Source organism: Elaeis guineensis, chromosome 8 (genome assembly GCF_000442705.2).
Source record: "Elaeis guineensis isolate ETL-2024a chromosome 8, EG11, whole genome shotgun sequence".
NCBI classification, from domain to species: domain Eukaryota; kingdom Viridiplantae; phylum Streptophyta; class Magnoliopsida; order Arecales; family Arecaceae; genus Elaeis; species Elaeis guineensis.
The window spans coordinates 124343732-124369575 of record NC_026000.2 but is presented as its reverse complement, the minus strand read 5'-3'; the positions used below and the strand labels follow the sequence as shown (position 1 = coordinate 124369575).

Here is a 25844-nt window from a genome sequence, read left to right as displayed (position 1 = left end):
GATGTTTTCTTACTTTGTTGGATTCAAAAATATTTAGAGTTCAAAATAGGCTAGTCAAAATAAATTTTTTTTTTTTAAGTAATATTTTGATTGAGCACATCTTTTAATCCATAAGATATTTGATGATTTGATATAAAAATTAAGATCTAACCTCTTGACAAATTTGTTCTCAATAATAGTTATTCAGTATCATACAATAATTAAAATATTTTTAGCTAGAAGTGGAATCTGACCTAAATTTGAAGATAGTATCTTAATAGTTTAGATAGAGACTTGTATATCTATTTTATTATTTATAAAAAAAATAGAAACCCTATTTTCAATATTACTATTGCTGTTGCTGCTGTCGTCCAACTATATATTATTATTATTTATTAGGGATTTGAGTTGAGTGGATGGAAAGAATTGTTTCCCTCTCTTACTGATAGGATCAATTATAAATTTGTTTATATTATTTGAGTTATGGAAAATATACAAAAATTTTTAGGAAATTCGTGATTTGAACTTGAATTCCCGACCAATATTGAGTTACACAGGACATCAAGCGAAATAAAATATTGGAATATATGTAGTTGCATGCAATCAAAAAAACAATACACCCCACTATATGATTTAAATGATTATAAATATTTTCCATGTTCCTTGAATTATAAAAATAAATGAAGTTATTTTTTAAGAAATGGTAATTTGATCTTGATCTCACAGTTATAAATACTAAGTCAGAGAATGCATCAAACATTAATATGTGATAAAAAATTAATGATTACTGAATCAGCAGTGGACGTACAAAGCAAAAAAAACATATTATTTATTCATACCTCTAAAAATAACTAGAAATACAAAATAGTATCTTTTACATATCTCCAAATATATCAAGCAAGTGTGAAAAGAGATGATTCTAGATAGAATAATATGCCAAAAAGTTTGTTTGCTAATCATGATCCAAAACATACACAGATTAAAAATCAATAGCTTTCAATGCATAGATCATAGAAAATATCATAATATATGATTTTATTTTGAGAAATATCAAATCATATAATTAAGTTGTTGATTTTTGCACCAAAATAATGCATAGGTTAAAGACTACCAAGCATAAAATTTAATTTTGATGCTTGTCTAGTAGTATAGGTCACAATCAATGATACGAATGTCCAATTTATCTGCTCTACTATTGATTTTGAATCAGCAGATGTTAAAAGGAATAGTTTGCTGTGTAGTCTAACCCATGAATATTTTCAAAGTATTATCCTTATGAACCATTTGAGTTATGAAGCATTAAATATTGAAAATAATATTCTTTATAAACTGTTAATATGATGCAGCATAATGGTGTCATCATTCACTAGCTATATCCTCTTTGATTCCCTTTTTTTCTTACAAAAGTTAAACTTGCATATAGACCATGCATATCATGGTTTGAGAACCTATGACTTAGGATTCAATTAATACGCCAAAACTATTTACTGGGCGCAATTTGAAAGCTTAGATGAGTTATAACCTGTTTTGACTCAAATGTATATAAAAGCTCAAAAACGTATAATAAAATGAGAACTATTTGATCACTATTTTCTAATATAGGGAGCCCGAAGAAATAAATTAAGATGAATCCAAATTCCATAACAATTTTTCTCGTAGGTTCTAGAACAACACAAGGATGTTCGTTTTAGTAGCCACTTAGTAATGGTAGTTATTTGTTTATAATACCAGCCGACTTTGTATTTTGCTTCAAATCTGGAAAGATTTCTTTTATGTTCATTCGATAATAAATTAAAACAATTTTTTATGATCTTATAAATTTTCATGTGAATGTAAGATATAAGTATGAAAGCCAAAGTCTAACAAGAATAATTAATTAAGTACTCATCAAAATATTGATTTGGTTTCAGGAACAGGACAACGTTTATTTTTAATGAAACTGTTGCTACAGGGCTTCGAAGAAAAGTGGATGAGATCGGTGCTGGACCGAACTGAAATACTGCTAAATATCAGATCGACGTGGACCATGAGTGATCTGTAAAAGAAGTCCTAGAATTGGTAGGGTACCTTCTGGTTTAGGATCCTCTGATGCTTAAGTCAGCCGAGATCCAGAAAATAGATGATGGAAATAAAAAACTGGAAGACAAGAAAAAAATTTTTGGGTGAGTAAAATGAGGATTCTTATTCTCTTCAATTGAGAAACTGAAGAAAATTTAGCAGAGTCTCAGCTCTATGAGTTATGATTTACTTTTTGGAGGGCACCTTATCCCTCTTTATATAGAGAAGACTTGCTTAGGTTGTTAGGAGAGTTTGTTAGACCGTTAAAAATTTGTTAAATCGTTAGTTTATTATAATAGAATAATCAGCTGTATGGAGATTGTGGATTGTTTATCCATATAGTTATTGGTTGTAATATAGCTAGAAGACAGCTATTGTTGAGTTGGATGACAACTGTAAGGTAACCATCTGTATTTTAGGATTTCGATTTTAGACTGATATCTCTTATGGTAAATCGATAAATAGCTGAGCCGATCATCATACTTTATTAGGAATCATCTCTAGTTAACTCAGATCGGTGCAGTGTTGAACCAAGGGTTGAACCAGATCGGTATCCAGCCGATTTGACCTGGAAGCATACTTATAATTTAGATGACTCTGATATTGCCATGTGACTTGATGATAAGGTCAATTTATATATACCAACAGAAACTATTGTATATTTCTCAATGAGTAGGCGTGGGTTTACTTATATTTTTAGGAGCAAAAATAACCAAAGTTGTCCAAAAAATAAAATGAATATATGATCACTATGCATAACATAAAGCTTGTAGTTTATTGAAAATCACTAATAACTAATAATGTCCAAAGGATAGACAATAATATTTAAGATCAAGTAATTAATAACATATTAAAGTGTCTTTCGTTTGAGAAACTAACATGTTGAACTGTCCTGACTCAGTAATTGACTGGTCAATAATTTGCTTGAGAAAAAAGTCGCCGCCCATTACCTAGGTTCACATCATTATCTACTGGGTAGTTAATTGTGTTGGCCTGCAGTGTATCCATTTTACTTTACACCACAATATATATCCCATGTAGTTTGTCTCCTAGGTTATTAACATAGGGTGTATTTAACTTCACAACTTTGATTTATTGTTGGTTTTCCTAGAGAGTAAGTTTTTGCAGCACAAATTGCCTAATAAGAGTCAAAGGTTTGTGGTTAACGCTTAAAATGCAATAAATTTTGTTATGGAAATCAATTGAGATTTGATACTTCCTAATGACATGCTATATAGGGACTATGGTTGTGGCTAGTGATCCCAATGGGAGATTTTAGCATGCATGCATGCATGCATACATGTATGTATGTATATATGTATGTACATGAGAATGGCAATGCATAAAGTTTGGGTCGGGTAAGTTGTAGTTGGTCTGTTTAGATAGACAAGGCAGATCGAATTGGTTCAAATAATTATAGCTTATAACTATAATTAATCAGATCATGGCTACTATAGAAATAAAAGAGTTTAGAGCTTATCCTCTTATGATGCAATTATAAAGATACTTCTAGCATACATCAATAATAATACTATATTCGAATAAGAAATAATTGATGCATAAGTTAGACTAATTGAAGACTTTAAAAAAAATAATCGATTGTTGAGATTTTCACAGAATATATATTTTTTTTAAGTTTCAACAAATGAGAGGGGGATAATCAAGTCGTATTGAACTGTGATAGCTATCATCTTTCGAGTGAACTAAGAGGGGTGGATTAAGGTTATCTTATATTAGAGTGGGGATACTATAATCCATACCTACACTAAGCATACTTCAGGTATGATATCTAAAACTCATGCTCGCCCCTTAATTTAAATGGATAATATAAAATCCATCACATTCGGGTCCGATCGGATCAAATATCTAATAGATTAACTAAAATTGCCATCCATATATATATATATATATATATATATATATATATATATATAATATATATATATATATATATATATATATATATATATATATATACACACACATAATTTTCTAAAAATAAAAGGTATATGAATTGAAGGAAAATATAATTAATATAATGCAAACTCCGGGTTGAGGCTTATAAATAGTCAAAGACTAAACGGAAAACTTCGCCAAAAAAAAAAAAGACTAATAAAAGGAAATAGGTGAAAGTTGCAAATCGAAGTCTCCCTCAATTTTGTGTCGTGTATTCCTAAAAGATCTCAAGGTATTTCATAATATATCCCGGGTAGTTCAGATGCCTAAACACGTCTCTTATCCCCCTCAAAATATGCATATCCCATCCAATGAACGGGGATAAATACACGACAAGTATTCCATATCTGAAAAACTCACAAAAGGATGACACATGTTTAAAGGGACAGAAAAAGATTTGGAAGATCCCAGAGGCACAAGGTTTGGTAATACAAAAAAATCTCAGAATCCACTGCTTAGGACACAGATCTGGGAAGTAATTAATGCCGAGGAGAAGAGAACCCGACCAAGACAACAAGGCATCCCACCAATCACACATGATAGATTTACCATTAGGAGGCATTTTGTCAGGGTTCTTGAAATATTACCCCAACCATATAATTACGTGGTATGACTTGGTAACTCCATGTACACTATGTACTCCCTCTCTCTCTCTCTCTCTCTCTCTCTATATGTAGACACAAGAAAGGATGTGGTGAGCCCTCTCTCACGTACGGTAGTGGCGAGGCAAAATAAAGCGCACTTTCCTTCTTTCACCACTCCCCGTCCGCCTTTTTACGTCTCTTTCTCCCACCAACCAAGGAGCCAGCAGAAGCCAAAACCCCACCGGACAGAAGCACATTCCTATATTAAAAAACATGTGCACCCCATGACCATATATAAAGAGAAGAGAGTGAGATGGTAGACGGTAGAGAAAACAAGGTACGCTACCAAGAGAGGAGAGGAATCTTTTTTGCTTCGCCATCCTCTCTCTGGTCTTCCGCTCTATATTCTTTTTTCTTCTCTTCTTCTAGTAAGGCTGCTAGTGGTTGCAACACATCTTCCACCATGATGGGCTGCGGGTCTCCTCCGATAGAAGATGATGAGTATGAGAAGCTGGTGATTGGAATGAACCCACCAAGGTGAGACCATTCCACCCATTACTGTGTGTATATATTTTAGTTAGATTACTGATTTGTGTTGAGAGGAACTGTTGTTTTGTATTGAATTAGAATGGATCTGTGTTAGCTATAGAATTGGACTCTAAAAGGGCCATTTTTTTTGGTCTTTATCAGGGTCGCTGTGGATCACACTTCAAGCAAGAAAGCCACTTTGGTAAAGGTCAGTGTTTTTGGTGTCTTTCTTTTGGACTTCTCAGTCTTTGGGGGCTTTTGATTCTAATCTTTGGGATTTTTCTTTGATTTTGCGACAGGTGGACAGTTTTAACAGCCATGGGAGTTTGTTAGAAGTGGTGCAGGTTTTGACTGATTTGAAGCTTACCATCGAAAGGGCTTACATTTCCTCTGATGGAGAGTGGTTTATGGATGGTGAGCCTTGGATTATTTCCAAAATCTTGTTCTAAATTCTGATTAGGAGCTTTCTATTTTGTTCTCTTTGTTTCTATTCAACGAGTATTGTTGTATGCTCCTATTTGTAGTGTTCCATGTTGTAGACCAAGATGGAAATAAGCTTTCAGATGTCAAAGTCATCGATCGCATTAAACAGGTAAAGTTCTAAAATTTGCTGCTATTAAGGATTGCATGATGCTAACAAAGCTTGGAGTTTTTTGTTCATTGTAATTATAGAGGTTTGGTGTTAGGGCATGGTAGCTTCCTTCAGTATTGGGAATTGCATTTTCTAAGCATGCATGTGTTACTAGATTGTGAATTAAATAACTACGACCATAGAAAATTAGGGCCAAGAAAAGGTAGATCTTATGTCTTTTTTTACTTATTTTTCCTCTTTCTTTCAGCATATCATTGCATGTCAATTTAGAATTTGAACATATTATCTTCTAGTTATCAGGTCATAGATCTAGTCACAGGGGATGTGAGTAATTGCTGGATTTGGGTTTTCCCTGTACATGATGGGTGACCAAGGGTTCCCCAAACATGAAATCCATAGAATGTCTCAAACAATACTTTTGTTGAAGTGACGAATCACAAAAACGATCTTTCTTTTTCAAGTATATCTAGTAGTTGATCAAGTCGGTTATGTACTTATCTAGCTTTATTTTTTTTTTTTTTTTTTAGTAGTTACTTTGGTCTTTTTGGGGATCAAAGCCAAAAGAGTGAGAACTAATACTTTGCACATGTTTTTGGTGCCTTCTATTAAAATAGCAACTGATAATGAGGTTTGAGAGTCTTCTACCAGATGTCTTTATCAAATCCTTTAGCTAATAAGAATGTCCTTCCCTTTGATAAAGACTACCAGCCCTTTTAATTTATGTTTCTTTGTCCTAATATCATGTTCCAAGTGCCAAGAATGTAACATGCGACATGCAAAATTCACACCATCCTGCAGTCACTAGAAGCAAGATCATTCGGCTTTCGGTCTCTACAAAGGTCGGTAGGTGTCCAAGCTGCTGCAAAGCACACTTGTATCGAACTGATTGGCAGAAACCGGCCAGGGCTGCTCTCTGAGGTCTTTGCTGTCCTCACAGACCTCAAATGCAATATTGTCGCTGCAGAGGTCTGGACCCATAACTCAAGAATGGCATCAGTAGTTTACGTCACAGATGAAGCAACTGGAGATCCAGTGGATGACCCTGATCAGCTCACTAAGATCAAACGGCTTCTTCGCTATGTCCTGAAGGGAAGCAGAGATAAACAAAGTGGCAGAACAGCTATTTCTATGGATGTGATGCATACTGAGAGGAGGTTGCATCAAATGATGCATGCTGATCAAGAATGCAACACTGATGAAATGGGTGTGGAAGAGGAGAGCAATGCAAGTAGTGCTATGAACAAGCCAATAGTTACAGTGGAGAATTGCACAGAGAAGGGGTACACAGTTGTGAATGTACGGAGCAAGGACCGCCCTAAGCTACTTTTCGACACTGTTTGTACTCTGACAGATATGCACTATGTTGTGTTCCATGCAACTGTCATAGCTGAAGGACCAGAAGCCTATCAGGTTTCTCCCTGAATCCTTAAGAATCAGTATAATAACCTTTCTAATTATGGTCCTGTGTGTAACAGTATATGTATTCTCTTATCTGGTTCTTAATTTACTTTAAATTTTTGTGAATCTATCCACTTATGATTAGGCTAGGTTTAGAGATTTTTACCAACTTAATTATTATTTAGTATTTTAATGTAAAGAATGCGGAAAGTAAATGGTAGTAGACTTGCTTTTTGAATGGTGTCACTGAACATAAAAATGTGGGTAATTATTCTTCTGTATATAATTATCCTACCTTCATATCTATGGTAAGTTACTCTAACAATGAAATCCTGATCTGCGTGGATCGTAATGTGAAAAATATATTATAATGGTAGAGTAAAATTGAAATATTCTCCGAGCTAGAAGTGGTTTGGTAAAAATATGATTTGAAAGATGAAATTATTGCAGTGAAAAATGAGAAAATTTGCAGACTTCAAAGATTCTACTCATAGACAAAGCTTTCCTTTTATGATTTAAAGTTTCTCGCACATCTAGTAGACTTACACATTAAAAAAAATCTGTACTTGTGATATCACAAAATTATTAAGATATGGTTGGAAACACAAACATCCTAAATGGATTCTCTTTCTATCTCATTATATAGGAATATTTCATCAGACACATGGATGGGAATCCGGTTAGCTCAGAAGAAGAACGGCAGCGATTAGCCCATTGTTTGGAAGCTGCTATTGCAAGGAGGACCATGGAGGTAAAGTAAATAGCTAAAATGAGAATATTTTTGCCCTCTTGATCCATGCTGGCCTCATACTGATCTAAGCATGTTTTCATAATTCAGGGCATAAGGCTTGAGCTCTGCTGTGAAGATAGGGTTGGCCTGTTATCAGATGTAACCCGTATATTTCGAGAAAATGGGCTTTCAGTCATCAGTGCAGAAGTTTCTACGAGGGGATCTCAGGCTGTGAATGTTTTCTATGTCATGGATGCATCAGGAAATCCAGTTCAGAGACAAACAGTTGAGGCTGTAAGAAGTGAGATTGGGCAAACAATTCTTCATGTCAAGGATGACATCGGCTTGAAATCTCCACCGCAGGATAGTGGAAGGTTCTCCTTTGGTAATGTCTTCAGGTCTAGATCAGAGAAGTTCCTCTATAACTTGGGCCTGATAAGATCTTGCCCTTGAAGCCAACATTGCATTACAAACTGTAATGGTGCTTATATTGTGTTTAGATATAACTTAGAAGTCCAGCTGAGCTTATTGATAGAGCTTCTAAGCAACATCTGTTCATCTCCACTTAGGCATTAAAGTCCACTGGCCTCTGTACAATTTATGAGAGAAATGAACTGTTGTTTGCTGTGAATAGAAAGCAACTTTGCCTGTTCCTCTCCTCAATGACTGTTCTTTTGTTGGATCGCTCATCATGGTGGTATGATTCAAATACAGTAGCCTAATCACTGCTAACGTTTTCATGGTGCTGTTCATACTTTAGGCTCTCGCTAGTTGTTACTGACATTATTATTAAGCAAATTTGGAGCTGTTAGGCCTTTTTTTATCAAAGAAGAACCTTTTAGTCTTTAACATGATTTGAATTTTGTTCAATTTTTTGAACAATGTCTAGGATTTGATCCTAGACCTCCAAGAGGCAAGTCCTTGGGAACTTATGTTAATCCTTATTAAGAAAACCTTTAAAAACTATCTTAAAATTATTATTGTTGTAGCCAATCCCCGAGTGCGTCTGGCGACGAGCAACCAGCAAAACAAGTCCACATTAACCGGAGTTGTATCTGGCGGGACTCTTCGATGTCTAAGTCAGTGGGAAGTGATGAACAAGATAATTGAAAGTAAATTTCGGTAGAATATTAGTCCAGAAGTATCTTATCCTTGCTGTTCCTTTACCTCTCCTATATATAGACAATTTGGGTGTAACTGTCTGTAACGGTTTAGCATGTGGGGTTCCGCTTATCCCGGTATTATGTGATCATGGAGTGGACAGTTAATGCCCACTAATAATCAAGGCAAGTAGCCGTTACGCGCTCTTTGCGCCAATGGTTTCTAATATACCAACTGTATATCGGTGATGTAGACATACCCACTGTATATCGGTGCTTGTAATATACCGACTGACCATCGATTGGTGATTCTGATATACCGACTGGTCATAGTTATGAAGTCGATTGAGTTATTATGGTTGACTTGGATCCACCAAGAAAGTCGATTGAGACTTACCGACTATCTGTCGGTGTACCGACTGATAGTCGGATGCCCGTATCCTTGACGTAGATAGAAAGTCAAATGATGAGCCTTGTAGATATCATAGTTGAATCAAAACTCGTTCAGCGGTCTGACTTTGACAGTTCTCCTTAGGGTACTGACACATATTCGGATGGCCGATCGTAAATCGGAGGGAGCAGATCCGTTTGCCCCAACAGTTGTCCCCCACTCCCAAGTCCAAGGTGGCTTAATACGTGGCTTGACACATAGGACAAAGAGAGTCTCCACATGTCATTTTGAGCCCTGATTTTGCGGTCATTTTGGCTACAAGTATTAATAATCCCTCAAAAATCGAAAGGTCTCTAGTTATTTTATCATTTTGATAATCGTGTGATCATCATTGGGATGTCGATTCGAGGAGATGATTTTTTAATATTGCAGTCGATCGGATGGCAGAATGATCTGATTTGATTTGATTTCAGCCGATCGAGAGCTACCACGTGTCTGATGGTTGTTGGCTCCTATCAATTCACATGAATTGTGCCCATGTATCTCAATCTAACGGTAGGTGTGTCGAAAGATCCGAATGATGATCGGTTCAGATTAGCCACATATTAAGATTTGGGACAATCTCGATTCCAATGAGCCTATCTTGGTCGTCGATGGGTCCTATATATATAAGGTCACTTTCTTCCCTCATTTGGACCTTCTGCCGTAATTCTAAGAGCCCGAACAATCTCTGTGGGTGTCAAAAGTATCGTTGAGTTTCAGTGGAAGTCAAAAGTTCCAAAGCCATCTTCTTCTTCCCTGTGTCTTTGTGGTCCCTCAAGCTTTCTTAGCTTTCAGGTTAGGTCTTCCTCCTTCTTTTCACTTTTCTGCTTCCTTTTAAATTTTCCTTCCGCTATTATCAATGGCAAGTAACAGTAGGAAAGGCAAGGATAAGACTAGGGTAGATGAGGATAGACCCATAGATAGAGCCCCTAGTCCTTCTCAGGGTGGTCGACCGGCTGGTTCAGTTGGCAGTTCTCTTTCAAGCCTAACAGTAGAGATTTTTCTCTGATCGAGTCTGCAGTTGTTCATCTTTAGAAATAGTATCGCATTCTGAAGCAGTTTTTGCTGTTTGCGCCTGATGCAGATAGTCGGATGATTTTTGATCCTTCAGATCAAGTTACTTTCTATGTTAAGAACCTTCTGCTGACCTTCGATTCTTGATTCCAGAGTTCGTTCGGAATATTTTGGACTATTACCGACTCTACCCAACCCAACTTGCTCCGAATTCTATTCGGCTCCTCGTTACCTGTGCCTTATTGTGTCATATGATTCCGACCAATCTCAGACCATCCCTCTTTCATGCTTTTTTTATTCTTTCCCCTCATCCGAAGGCTGAGGATTGGTGGTTCTTCAGCTCGAGAAAGGATCTGACCTTCATTACCAGCCTTCTATCTTTTATCCATGATTGGAAGATTCAATTCTTCTTTGTTTCTTTTTTTTTGACTTAGGGCTTTCCTTCCACCTAGAGAAATCTGAGAGTGAGCTCGAATGATCTTAGTCGAGTCGATGCCGTTGATCGAAAAAACTTTCTCTGATTGAAGGACATGAAAGTCCTCCACAACAAGAGCTATTGATAGAGCAGGCTCTTTACGACGTCAGACTTAATTCGATGCTTGCCGTAGGTATACCATAGTCATCATTTCACCTTTTACTTTTCATCTGACTTTAAATTTGTAGCTAAGTCGTTGTTGTCTTTTGTTTGCAGCTTTGTGACCTTCGGTGCCACTTTTGACAGATGAGATCCGACAGTTTGCCATCACTAAGAAGAGGCCCACTGCTGATGTGGGTCCCTCTCGAGCTCCGAAGAAGATTTGGCCCGACATACTGTCGGCAGCGGTTTCTAAGGGCTGCATCGAATCACTATCAGTCGTATCTCTTGAGGCCCATACTAAAGCAGTCATTGCACTGTTGGCTTTGGTGACTCTACCGACAACTGAAGCTTACTTGCCAACTAGGCAGCCAAGCGATGGCAATATTGTCGTGGTTGCCGATCCAGAGTCGGCCAGTGGGGTGCCGACGGTATCTTAGGTGCCTCCCACTTCTGAACCAGAGCCAGTCAACATAGAGCCGACTGTATCTCAAGTGCCACCTACACCCAAATGGATGACAATTCTCAAAGATCAATGTTCGCATAGGAACGCGGGAAGGCACCAGACGTTTCAACTAATGATGGGGCTCCGACGAACTTCACAGAGCTCTTCGATATTTAGATTCTCACTGATGAGTCAGCTTTAACGAACCCAAAGTTAGTTAAGCAGCTTCTGGAGGCTACACTTCTCCCAAATGATAGAGAAAATAAGAAGAGTTGGATCGTGTCTGACATATTCTCATCATATTACCTGACGATCCTCAGCATAAGTTTGTACTCCATCCTCCACCTGCCTTTCTTATACTTGCTTTTTTTAAACTCTTCTCTTCTTCTTTTCAACTAGTGCATGATATGTCAGCACTAAAGAGAGGGTACAGGACAATCGCGGACCTCCGTCGGTCATGGGCCAACAAGGTTGCGACCGCAAATTCTGACAAAGCCACTACTATCGAACATCTTCAAGCAGCAATAGAACAGAAGAAAAAATATCAAGAGGAAATCTTCCATATGAAAACTGAGTTGGAGTCGGCTACAGCCAAGTTAGAGTCGACTGTATCCCAAAAGGAGCGAATCAAGAAGAAGAAGCATGTGATCATCGGCTCCAAAGGGAACGTGATGGTTGTATCGAAGAACTAGAGGGAGAATGGGAGAGGCATCGGACCATCGAAGCTTGGTTGGCATTGGCCGATGTAGAGTTGGCCTCCACCAAGGAGGAAGTAGAGTCGGCTCAGGAGGCTCTCAGTCGGACGTAGGAACAGGCCGTTGAGGACTACAAAAAGTCTGATGACTTCAAGAATGAAATCCTTGAGGGTGGCAATGTGGCCTACTGGGTCGGGTATGAAGATGGCAGAGATGCTATCGAAAGTCTTTACCTAGACCTGGATCTGAGTAGTATCACTATCCCGATGGCAGAAGCAGAGCCAACCGACGAAGCGGCTGCTTTGACTGAAGAACTTGTACCCACATTAATCGAAGTAGAATCGGCTACTATCGAAGGCTAGGAGACCAGAGCTACAGTGGTGACCGATGCAGCAGCTGAGGAGATCGAGCTGCAACAGTCGGTGTAGATATCTTAGGTCTTTATTTTTGTTATCGGACTGTACTCTGACTTTTCTTTTGGTAATCGAACCTTAGTCTGATTTTGTAATTCTTTGTTGATAAATGAATAAAAGTAATTTTTTTAAGTATTGAATTTTTTGTATTTGTCATAAATAATCGTTACCAATATAGGCGAATATCAATCGGCCACCGACTATCAATCGATATGCCAACTAACAATCAGTAGTTGGGGTCATAAGATTTGTCTGTTAGTTAAGTATCGGTCAACTAGATTTTAAGCATGAATTTTTTCAAATATTTGATATATGGGGGCTAGTTGAATATCCTTCGATCAATCGGAGTCGAGTCGGTATATTTTTCGCTTGACCAAAGATGAGTCGGCTTATTATTCCACTCAACTATAGTTGAATCGGCATATATAGTTATCCATCCGATGTCGATATGTAGAGTCGATAGATTGAAATTAGCGTGTATAGTCATCCGATCGGAAATGGGTCGGTATGTATATCGGTTGATTAGTCATTGGTCAGATATCATATATTCAGTCGAGAATTTGTTGAAAACTGATCATATCATCTCCAATATGTTGCATATGTGGACAACTTTATTGATAGTACATTCAAAGGTTGTCTGCATTTCACGTTCAAGGGACAGTCGTTCCATGGAGAATTTCTAATCGGTATGTGTCTGGATGAAGTTTTCAGTCACCCTATAAGGTCCTTTTCCGTTTAAAGATAGTTTTTTTTTATCCAAGAGTTTTGAAACTTTTATTTTTCTCAAGACCAAGTCTCCAGGTTGGAAGGCCTTCTATTTGACCCTTGTATTATAATATCGAACTACTCTTTGTCGGTATGCAGCCATTCATATTTGAGCTTATTGCCGAACCTCTGAAAGTAAGTCTAAGTTGGCTTTTCGACAGTCAAAATTGCTTGGCTCTACATACTGCTCGACCCTTGTTAATGGCAGTCCGATCTCCAATGGGATTACTGCTTCCATTCCATATGCAAGATTGAACGGTGACTCTCCTGTTTGAATGTGAGGAGGCGTTCGATAAATTCATAAGACAAGGTATAGCTCTTCTACCCATAAGCCCTTGGCTCCATTCAGTCAAGTCTTGAGTCCATAGAGGATCGTTCGATTTGTCACCTCCGCTTCATCGTTAGATTATGGATGGCCGACAGAGATGAGTTTGTGCGTAATATGAAGTTTTGCACAAAATTCTTTGAATTTTTGATTATCAAATTATTGACCATTGTCAGTGATGATAGTATATAGCAATCCGAATCTGCATATGATGGACTTCTGAATGAAGTCTTCCATCTTTCCTTCGGTGATTTGCGCCAGGGGTTCAATTTCCATCTACTTGGTGAAATAGTCCACCGTGACGACTAAGAATTTTTTTATATCAGTTGCCAGAGGGAAGGGATCGAGTATGTCGATTCTTCACTGTGCGAATAGTTATGGTACAATGATTGATGTCAATTGACTTGTCGATTGATACTGTATGTTGGCATACCTTTGACATGCTTCATATCTTCGAACAAACTCAGCTGCATCTTTCCTTATGGTGGACCAGTAGTACCTCTGTCGTTGAACTTTATAGGTCGATGATTTGCCCCCCAAGTAATTTTTGCAAATCTCTTCATGGACTTCTCAGAGAGCATAATCAGCTTTAGTAGATCTCAAGCACTTAAGCAGTGGAAGAGAGAACAACCTTTTATATAATTATCTGTTCATCAACACATATTGAGAAGCCATCCACCTTAGTTGTTTGGCTTCCAATGAATCTCCTAGAAGGATATCGTCGGTTAAGTATTGAATGATCGAATCCATCTAGCTTGGTTCATCATTTATTTGATGCACTTCATCAACCTTGTCGATACTCAATTTTTTGAGATATTCGATGAACATTTGGCCAAGTAGATTGGAAGAAGTAGTCGTCAATCGAGATAGTGCTTCAGCACGTGTATTTTTACTTCTTGAAATATAAGAGATCTCGAAATATTTGAAGATTTGAATGAGATCCCTCACCTTCTAAAGGTACTTCATCATGGTCAAGTCTTGAGTTTTAAATTTTTTCTTGATCTATCTTGTGATCAATTGTGAATCTGTAAAGACCTTCAAATTATCTACACCAAACTCTCTCACAATCTTCAAGCCAGCTAGCAATGCTTCATATTCAGCTTGATTATTGGATGCATTAAAATTGAACCGAAGGCATATTCAGTCACAGTTCCTTTGAAGTTGGTGAAGATGAGGCCGGCTCCACTCTCTTGGTTATTAGATGCTCCATCAACATATAGCACCCATACCGATTCAAGTTCGGCCTCTGGATTCTCAACTTGCTTTGACTTGTCATCAGATTTGTGCTCAAGTCTGTCGTCGGGTACAGTATACTCAACGACAAAGTCAACCAAGACTTGAGCTTTAATTAATGATCATGAATGATAATGTATATCGAATTTACTGAGTTTGATTATCTACTTTGCCATCTGATCGAAAGTATTTGATCGATATAAGATCGCATTCAAAGGCTGATCTATCAAGACGACTATCGAGTGAGCTTCAAAGTATAATCAAAGATGCTGAGTTGATATAATCAGAGCATAGATCATTTTTTTCATCTTCAAATATCTAGTCTCAACATTGTGAAGTACTTTACTGGTGTAGTATATTGATCATTGAATCCAATTTTCATCCTTTCAATCAAGAACCGAGCTGATTGCTTTCGAAGAAGTTGCCAAGTAGAGATACAACACTTTCTCCTCTTTTGATTTTGTGAGTAGTGGGGGAGACATCAAGTATTTTTTTAGATCTTTGAAGGACTGTCGGCATTTATCTGACTATAAGAAGTCCTTTGTTGCTGTAGGGGCTTGAAGAAGAACAGAAATCTTTCTATCGATTTCGAAATGAATCAGTTGAGTGCGGCAATCCTTCCATTTAGTTGTTGTATCTTCTTTTCAAAATTAGGATGCTTCATATTAATAATAACCTTTATCTTCTCTGGATTGATCTCAATTTCTTATTACGATATGAGAAATCTAAAAAAATTTTCGACAATCACCCCGAATGCACACTTAGTCGAATTCAATTTCATCTGATATCGTCGAAGTGTGTCGAAGGCTTTCTTTAAGTCTCGAACATGATGATGGATCTCGATACTTTTCACTAGCATGTCATCGATATAAACATTCATATTTCATCTAATATTGCTTAAAAATTTTATTGACTAACTGTTGTTAGGTTGTTCTAATATTTTTTAAACCGAATGGCATCACTTTGTAGTAGTAGATGCCCTTGTCGATTGTAAAGGCTGTATTCTCTTTATCTTCAGGTGTCATTCGGATCTGATTGTATTTTATAAAAATATTCATGAAGCTCAGGAGTCTATGCCCTGATGTTGCATCGACTAACTATTTGATCTTCGATAGAAGGAAGCTGTCTTTCAGACATGCTTCATTCAAATTGATGTAGTCGATGCAGATTCTTTATTTTTTATTAATTTTTTTTACCATCACAATGTTGGCTAGCCAATCCAGATAATTAGCTTCTCTGATGAAACCTACCGTAAGAAGTTTGTCCACTTCTTCATCGATGACCTTCTACCTCTTCGGTATAAAAGATCTTTTCTTCTGTCTCACCGATTTAACTTTTAGATCGACGTTCAACTGGTGAGTTATTATTTCTGAAAGAATCCTAGGCATGTCGACTACCGACCAAGCAAAGATATCAGTATTAGCTCTCAGTAGTTCTACCAGCTGCTTTCGCTCCAACTCAGGTAATTGTAACCCAATTTGAATAGTTTTAGTTGGGTCATCTTCTCTCAGTGGGATCAAAATCAGTTGTTTGACGGGTTCACCCCTTTCTTTATTATCTCTCTGATCTAGTTTGTCAATCGATAGAGAGTCTTCAGGCTTACTCCCTTCGGCAGAAACCATGAAGCAATGTTGGATTAGTTGCTGATCTCCTCGTATCTCCCTGACTCCACTTGTTGTTGGAAATCAGATGAAGAGATGATAAGTTGAAACTACCGCTCTCAATATATTAAGTTTCGATCGTTCGAGTATAGCGTTGTAAGCTAAAAAAACTCGAACAACCATGAATGTTAAGAAAATGATGTTTTATCATGGTTCGATTCCTACAGTCAGAGGGAGAGTAATTTCACCTTCCACATTGATTGCATCTCCAGTGAAACCAATCAAGGGTGTAGAGACTCTCCTGAGTTGGTCAGTCAACAGTCACATTTGAAAGAATACAGAATAGAATAACGCATCTGTAGAGCTTTCATTACCTATAAGAATTTTTTTTACATCATAATTTGCTATAGTCATCGAGATGATGATAGCAACATCATGAGGAGTTTGTACTCCTCAAACATCATCATCCAAAAAATGATTATATTATTATGTCATTACTTTTTAGACGACTCTTCTTCAGAAGTTACCCTCAGTCTCTCGGTCATTCAAAAATAATGTTGATGACTCCTACCATTGGTCGATTATTGTTCGCTTCCTCAGATTGAAGCTGAGGTTGTCAGTCGGTAGGAGGTTGAATTGGACGGTCGTTTCGAAAGTTTTCGAGGTAGCCTCATCAAATCAGAGCTTTTATTTCATCCCTGAGTTAAATACACTGTTTGGTGTCATAACCATGATCACGATGGAATCAACAGTATTTCCTCCTGTCGTGGCTCCTCGATAGTGCTTTCATTAGTGGGGGATGATGGAGGTACTCTTTTTCCTCAATCTTCATTAAAATCTACGTACAAGGAGTAGAGAGAGGAGTGTAGGAGTCATATATATTGCCGTAATTATTTGGCTTTAGACTCCATCGGTGGGGTGAGGCTCTTTTGCTATGTAATGTCTGACTTGGTTCGATTGGAGCTCCACTCTTCTATTTTTTTTTTTTCTGACCTTTTCTTTCTAGGCATCGGTCAGTAGCACCTTTGTACGCACGCATATATTTATACGCACATTCAAAAAGTTCAGCATATGTTCGAAGGAGGGTCTTATCCAGGGAATATGCAAACTCAGATCCTCTCAGACCTCTCTTCATGGTCGAGATGGCCATATCTTCATTAAAATTCTGGATCTCAGGTATGGCGGTGTTGAAACACACCACGAAGCTTCTCAGAATGTCTCCTTCATTCTGCTTGATGGAGAAGAGACTGTCGAATGCTCGCGGTATCCTCCTGTTGGTGCTGAAGTAGGCCACGAATGATTACTCCAGCTGCTCGAAAGAGTAGATGCTTTTCGGTTAGAGCCCAGAATATCAGGCTCGAGCAGTTTTTCAAATTATAGCAGAAAAGCCAAGGTATAAGGGGGTATCAATTGCTCTCTGAATCATCATGAGAGCCTTATAGCTCTTCAAGTGATTGATAGGGTCAGTGGAGCTGTTATAAGGCTCCATCTGTGGCATCTTGAATCGAGTCGGAATTAGTTCATTTAAGATGTACCGAGAGAAGGGTGGAGTAGTGTGGATGCTTAGATCATTGGAGGACCCTCGGCCATCCACTTGAAGTTGGATGAGTCGATGGTCGATTTCTCTGAACTTAAGATGTTCATAGTCGTCAAGTCATCATTGCTTAGAGAATACAAGGGTAGAATCCTCTGAAGAACTGGATGAGGAAGTTGAGGGCATGCGTAGCCTCTTCCCCTTCTTGTCACTATGGTGGTGAGTGGGGGAAGGGGACCATCGCTATCGTCAAGTGGCACAATGAGAGTGCCGAGAAGGTGGTGGCTTGATATGATGGAAATGTTGAGCCGATCATCATTTTGGAGATGAAGAAGGAGATCGTCAAGAGATGCAACGATTGTGTCTGGATGGCACTCTATGCGCCGTCAGCTCTTCCGTCACTGGTTGTTGCTATTGCTACTGTGTTTGCTACTACTAGAGACTGTGCACTGTCTTCATCAGTATTTTCATCTATTGCATTAAAGCAACGAGTTGTTGTGCGTCTGTTGTAACAACCGGATGCGAAGAACTGAGCTTTGCCATTAAAGGTAGAGGTGGAAGATCTTTTCGATAGAAAGATTGCCTGGCGGAGTCGATGGAATTGTTCTGGGCTCTTGTCTTTGTCATGACTAGATTCTCCTCATGCCCTGGGCGACACACGTGCTACAATGGCTGGGACAAAGGGTCGCGATCTCGCGAGGATGAGCTAACTCCAAAAATTCATCCTCAGTTTGGATTGCAGACTACAACTCGCCCGTATCCATTCCTTTCCCGATGGTCAACACAATATGTTTCTTTTTGATCGGATTGAGACACAAGTCCCATTTGGCTAGGATGCTCGTTGATTCTTTGGGGATTCTCCTCCTTCCTGATGCATCAATCTGTTGCAGTCAATCTCTCAGTGCATCTGAGTCCGACGACGAGCAACCTGTAAAATAAGTCTACACTGATCGGAGTTGTATCCGGTAGAGACCCTCCGATGCTTAAGTCAGCGGAGAGTGATGAATAAGATAATTGAAAATAGATTTCAACAGAATATTAATCCAGAAGTGTCTTACCCTAACTGTCCGTTACCTCTCTTTTATATAGGTAATTTTGGTGTAACTGTCTGTAACGATTTAGCATGTAGGGTCCTGCTTATCCTGACTTTATGTGATCGTGGAGTGGATAGTTAATGCCCACTAATAATCATGGTAGGTAGCCGTTATGCGCTCTTTACGCTAGTGATTTCTGATATACTGACTGTGTATTGGTGATGTGGACATACCGACTGTATGTCTGTGCTTATAATATACCGACTGACTATCGATTGGTGACTCTGATATACCAACTAGTCATCGGTTATGAAGTCGATCAAGTCATTATGATTGACTTGGATCCATCAGAGAAGTTGATTGAAAATTACTGACTGTCTGTCGGTGTACTGACTGATAGTCGGATGTCTATGTCCTTGGCACAGATAGAAAGTCGAACGATGAGTCTTGTAGATATCGTAGTTGAACCAAACTCATTTAGCAGTCCAACTTTAACGGTTCTCCACAGGGTACCAACACATATTCAGGTGGCCGACTGTGAATCAGGGGGAGCAGGTCCGATTGCCACAACAATTATGTATTTCTACCTAAGGGAACTTTATCCAAGAGAGGAGCAAAAAATTTGGTGAACTTAGTTGATGTGAAGAAAGATTATGCAATCAACATGCAAGCGAGTACTCTTTGAGATTTCACTAAAGATTTTACTGATAAACAAAAAGCACAGGAGAAAAAGCAGAAACCAAAGCATCTCTCTCACCATAAAATGCATTTGAAATTCACGTTCGCAAGCATGCTTGTCAACATAAAAAAAATGGTTTCTTCATGGAATATTCCAACATTCACTCCTATTTTTGCCTCTCACTCTTCTGCTTTTTTTTTTTTTAATGTAATTGAGTTATGTTGCGGCCAATCCCCTCGTCGCCTGGTCGTCAGAAGCGAACGCCTGCAAAAAAAAGTCCGCACTGACCGGAGATGGCTCCGGGGGGACCCTCCGACGGTCAAGTCAGAGAGGAGACTAGGCAACAGTGAGAAAAAAATAAAGAGCTCAACGAGAGAGGGGTCGAGAGAGAGAGGGAGCAAACCCAAGAGTTCTCCCCCGGAGGGCCTCTAGCACTGTTGCCTTCTCCGATATATATAGTGGAGCGTGGTATGGCGCCGTCATTAATGGCGCGGACATTTGAAGAATTGTCAAGTCACTGTAGACTGTCAGAGTCGCTGTAAGGTGTCAAATCACCATGGGGCTGTCAAATCACTAAGGTTGACAATGCCATAGGCGGGATAATACCCCTAGATGGCAGTGCCGCATGCTGTTGTCAGGACTGACAGTCTCTGACAGTAGTACGGCGATTGGAGGAGACGACCGACCTTAGGTCGGTGGCCAGCTGAGGGGCGTCAGGTGGAGATTCGGACCCCTCCGACGGTCAGTCGGGCACATCGTGGGAGTCGGGCATCGGACCCCCTGGTGCAGTCGGTCAGGAGGGCGGAAAAGGTCTGCCCGACCGACATATCCTCAGTCGGTAGACAGCCATCGATCGATCGGTAACGGTACCTGATGATCGGTCGGTCGGTCGGTATGCCCGATCATAAGTCGGCATGAGCGGGGTCGGTCGGTATTCCCCAACAGTTGCCCCCCTCCACTCCTGAGTCGGATGGCGCGCTGGCCGATGTCTTCATTTGGGCAGTAACACCGGGCGAAAAGGAGTGGATCCTCTATGTATCAAGTTTCGACCGTACCGTGGGTTGATATGATGTCAGGCGTCTCATGAATGCCGGATGATTCGCTGGCGTCAGATGTCCGATCGGTGTCAGACGTCTCGTCGGTGTCAGATGTCCGATCAGTGTCAGACGTCTCGTCAGTGTTAGATGTTCCGTCGGTGTCAGATGTCCTGTCCCGTCGGTGTCAGACATCCTGTCGGCGTCAGACGTCTCGTCCCGTCGGGAAGGAAAATCGTCGTTCCCGCCGTCCCTTCGGGGATACGAAACGTCACGGCCCCTGTGCCATGTGGCACGTGGCCATTGGGACGGACCCGTTGGAGCGGATTGAGGTGATGTGGCTCGATCTGAGGATAGGTGCGTCGAATCGTCGGGCCGACGGATGGCCCGGATGGCACCACATGGTGAGATCTGGGGACTCCTCATTGGTCGTGCCTTCGTCTCGACCGTTGGGGGGTACTATATATACAGGGTCGCCCATATTCAGTTTTTACCCCCCCCCCATTACCTTGCTGTCGAGACTCTGCCCGCGTAATCCCTCATTCCAAGTATTCTTCTCCGCTCCCTTTCTTCTTAGGAGCTCCCTCTTCTTCTTCTTGGGGCCATCATCATCTTCACCGTCTCCTCCTCCCTGCCTTCTTCTTCATTTCTTTTGTTTTAGTCCATGGCCAAAACATCCCCCCGAGGAAGTCGGTCGGGAGAGCCGACTGATGACACTCGGTCGACCCCGGAGGTGGAGGTCTCTTCGCTTTCGGGGCCGAACGTCGATCGGCTCCGGGAGCAATATTGCATCCCGGGGCAGTTTCGGCTGTTTGCCCCTGGTGCCGACGGTCGGGTTAACAGTCCGCCTGAGGGCCAGGTGGCCTTCTACGTAGAGGACCTCTGGGTCGGCCTTCGTTTTTCGGTTCCGGAGTTTGTCCGAAACGTTCTTGACTATTACGGGCTGTGCCCGGTACAACTCGCACCGAACTCAGTTCGGCTAATAGTCAGTTTTGCTCTTTTGTGTCGGCTTTTGCCGACTGATCCTCGGATCTCCCTCTTCCGAGCTTTCTTCGTCCTCCGACCCCACCCTAAAGCCCGAGGGTGGTGGTACTTCAATCCTCGGAAGGGGCTCTCTTTCATTACTGGTCTTCCGTCGTCTATTCATGGATGGAAGAACCAGTTCTTCTTCGCATCCTCTTCCACTCCTTGGGGGTTCCCTGTCCGTTGGGGGAATCCCCGAACCGAGCCGAACGAGAATAGTCAGGTGGAAGCTGAGGATCGAAAAGACTTCTACCGACTGAAGGACATCTCGATGCCGAAGCAGAGGGAGCTCATCACCGAGCAGGCCCTGTACGATACCGGCCTCAGCCCGGTTCCTCACTTAGGTCGGTTTTTCATTTTTCTTGCCCTTTTTCTTCTTTTTATTTTTTCTTTACGGTGCTGACCGTCTGTCGTTGTTTGCAGATATGCCGTCGAGATCAAGACTGACGGCAGCCGACGTACGTCAGTACACCGTTCGAAAGAGGCCGACACAAGGGGCCGGGCCGTCGCGGCCTCCCAAGAGGCCCCACGTAGCTCCGCCGAGCGAACCGACTGGGTCAGGGGCGGAGCCCGTCATTGCACTGTCGGCACCGACAGTGCTCGTCGAAGTCCCATCCGAGGGACCGTCGGGCGAGGGCGCTGCCTCGCCCGAAAGAAGGGCGGCCGATGAGTCGGTCGATGGCGCACCGGCTGCTCAGCCGGTGGAGGAGGATCGGAGGAGGTGCACGAGCCCGAGCGACCTGCGCCCGCTGCTGCCGCACCGTCGGTCGAGACTCGGTCGGGCTCGAGCTTGCCGTCCATCTCTGACATCAGGGCCTGGGCGTCCAGCCGAGGGAAGACCCCCATGGCGTCGGGCGACGAAGGACGGTCGGCCGACGGTGGAGGACCGATCGACTTTCAACTCCCCGAAGGTGCATCGGGCCTGGCCAACCACGACTTGGCCAGGAGGCTGTGCCAGGCGCTCCTCCTTCCCACTGACATCGAGGCGATGAAGAACCAGCGTGTCTCCGACATGCTGTCTTTGTTTTACCCGATGATGATCCGGGTAAGTCCCTCTTTCCTTCGTTTCCAACGTGGTTTCCGTAAGCTCGGTCTCCTGACGGTCGGCTTTGTTTTGTGTAGTTGGTTTACAACATATCCGAGCTAGAGGCCGGATACCGAAAGTTCGACGACATGCGCGCGGCTTGGAGAGATAAGTCGCGGTCGTTGAAGCCGACAAGGTCGTCCTGGTCGACCAGCTGCAACAGTCGGTCGAACGGGAGGGCCGACTTGAGGGGGAGGTCTCCCGACTTATGGAGGAGGTCTCCCGACTCAAGGGAGCCTTGGCGACGTCAGAGTCGGAGCTGCAGTCGACCCGGGACGACACGAAGAAGAAGTCCCGGACCATCCGTCGGCTTCGGCACGAGCGGGACAGCTTCGCCAAGGAGTTGGAGGCCGACCGTGAGCAGCTCTGAGTAAGTCTCGAAAATCTTGCCAAGGCCGAGGAAGGCCTGTCCGTCGCCCAGGCCGACGCAGACGTCGTGAGGGCAGAAGCAGAGTCGGCGAAGGAGGCCATGGGTCGGGTCGTCGAAGACTTCCGTGACTCGGAAGAGTACCGAGAAGAGCTTCTAGAGAGTGGCTTCCTTTCATACCGGGTCGGGTACGAGGATGCTCGAGAAGCCGTTCGAAGCCTGTACCCGAAGCTTGATCTCAGCAGCATTATTCTGCCAGAGTCAGAGGCCCCAGCTGCGGAGAAGACAGCCGACCTAGCATCGGGAGGCCTCACCACCAGGGCAGAAGCTGAAGAAGATGCAGAGCGAGCTACCGAAGATCAGGCGGCCCCGACTGCTGAAGCCAGAGCGAGTTCGCCGACCGTCCCCCGTCGTTATCCAGTGGAGGAGGCCGACTCTGAGGACTAGTCGATTTTCTGTTTTTGTTTTTTTTTTTGCTCCGGCTCGTATTCGGACTTTGGCCTAACTTTGTAAGCTTATTTTGATTTTCAATGAATTCAAAGTCAAAGTTTTTTGGACTTGAACTTTTTCCTTCTGCGTGTCTTCCTTTTTTCCATGTGTTGTGAAATGCATTTGAACACGTAAGTCACTAACCATATAGATCAGTTAGGACGTTCGGTAATTCGTGCCGCCACGAAGGTAGAACAAGTCCCGACTTTGGATCGGTCTTTTGATGATCGAAGGCTTAAGTCGGGCATCCTACGCCCGACCGTGAGTCGGCATGCTCGTTGAGTCGAAAGCCGACCGACCGTCGGATAAGACTTGGCAGTCGGGTCTCTTTCAACGCATTCAGTCAAATGTCGTCCGGCACATTTAGTCGGAGAAACGATGATAAGTCGGATCCCGATATCCTAGTGTCGGGTACTTACACTGCACCGCGTGATATATGGTGGTAAGTCGAATATCTCCTGACCGGCCGTAGCTCGGTCGGTGGGTCATGAATGCGACTGTGGTCGCATCGTGTGATAGACGGTCGCAAGCTGAATATCCTTCAACCGGCCGTAGCTCGGTTGGTAAGTCACGACGGCGGTCGCACAGGCATTTTGCCTCTCTTTGGTCGGGGCTCAGTCGGCAAGTCAGCCGATCGTTTGGCCCGAAACTTTGACCGTAGAAAGAGTGTCAACTCCCGTTATCATGGACGGTTCGGCCCTTGTAAGTGTCCGATATATCGTCGGCATCTGGACTGTCGGTCCCATGTGGACGTTAAGTCCGAGTCTGGACGTCGGGACTCGTCCTTCTTGGCGAGCGCCGAACGTCAGTCGAAGAGTTAAAACTCCGAAATTTGAAACTAGATTTGTATTCCGAATGAACAAGTACAAAGTTCATTGGTGATACAACTTCAGGTTGTCAGCATTCCAGGTTCGGAGAATGGGTTTTCCTTCCAGAGTTTCTAGTCGGTAAGCCCTTGGTCCGTAGGTGTCCGCTACCATGTAGGGCCTTTCCCAATTTAGAGCTAGCTTCCCTTGGTCCAGGGGCTTCGAGACTTCTGCCTTTCTTAGGACTAAGTCCCCAGGCCTGAAGAGCTTTGGCTTGACCTTGGCATTGTAATATCGGGCTACTTTCTGTCGGTATGAAGCCATGCGAAGTTGAGCCTCGTTCCGAAGGTCGGGGAGGAGGTCTAGGTCGGCTCTCCGGTAATCAGAGTTATCCGGCTCTTAATACTGCTCGACCCTAGTTGATGGCAGCCCGATCTCGAGCGGTATCATTGCCTCTGTCCCATAGGCCAAGCTGAAAGGTGACTCCCCGGTCGGAACACGGGGGGTCGTTCGGTAAGCCCATAGGACGGAGTTCAACTCGTCGACCCAGAGGCCTTTGGCTTCATTCAGTCGGGTTTTGAGCCCGTGTAGTATGGTCCGGTTGGTTACCTCGACTTCGCCATTGGACTGTGGGTGCCCGACTGAAGTCAGTCAGTGCGTGATATGAAACCTTGCGCAGAAGTCTCTGAAGTCTTGGTTGTCGAATTGTCGTCCATTATCGGTGATAATGGTATGCGGTAGTCCGAACCTGAAGATGATGGACTTCTGAACGAAGTCCTCCATCTTGCGCTCGGTAATCTGCACCAGGGGCTCGACTTCCACCCATTTGGTGAAGTAGTCGATAGCTACAACTATGAACTTCCTTTGGCCCGATGCCGGAGGGAAGGGACCGAGAATGTCGACTCCCCACTGAGCGAAGGGCCATGGGGCGATGATAGGAGTGATTTGGCTGGCTGGTCGGTGTTGTACGTTGGCATACTTCTGGCATGGTTTGTACTTTCGGACCAACTCAGTCGCGTCCTTCCTCATGGTGGGCCAGTAGTAACCCTGCCGCAGGACCTTGTAGGCTAAGAATTTGCCCCCCAAGTGACTCCCGCAGATCCCTTCGTGCACTTCTCTGAGCGCGTAATCTGCGTCGGTCGGTCCCAAACACCTGAGCAAAGGAAGGGAGAACGACCTTTTGTAGAGTCGGCCATCCATGATCACATATTGGGAGGCCGACCATCGGAGCCGCCTGGCTTCCGCAGGATCTTCAGGGCTGATCCCGTCGGTCAGGTGCCGAACAATCGGATCCATCCAGCTTGGTTCAGCTGTCAGTTGTAGCACCTCTTCGACCTTATCGATGCTCGGCTACTCGAGATTCTCCACGAA

General features: G+C 42.3%; 1 protein-coding gene across 1 annotated transcript; it reads left to right on the top strand.

Moving 5' to 3' along the window:
* Positions 1–4905: 4905 nt before the first annotated feature.
* Positions 4906–8473, top strand: LOC105049714 (ACT domain-containing protein ACR4). Its single transcript, XM_010929450.4, has 7 exons — positions 4906–5114; positions 5268–5313; positions 5405–5519; positions 5630–5697; positions 6496–7107; positions 7742–7846; positions 7934–8473. The coding sequence occupies exons 1-7, from the start codon at positions 5041–5043 to the stop codon at positions 8276–8278; spliced, it is 1365 nt and encodes a 454-aa protein (XP_010927752.1). The 5' UTR covers positions 4906–5040; the 3' UTR covers positions 8279–8473.
* Positions 8474–25844: the final 17371 nt, after the last annotated feature.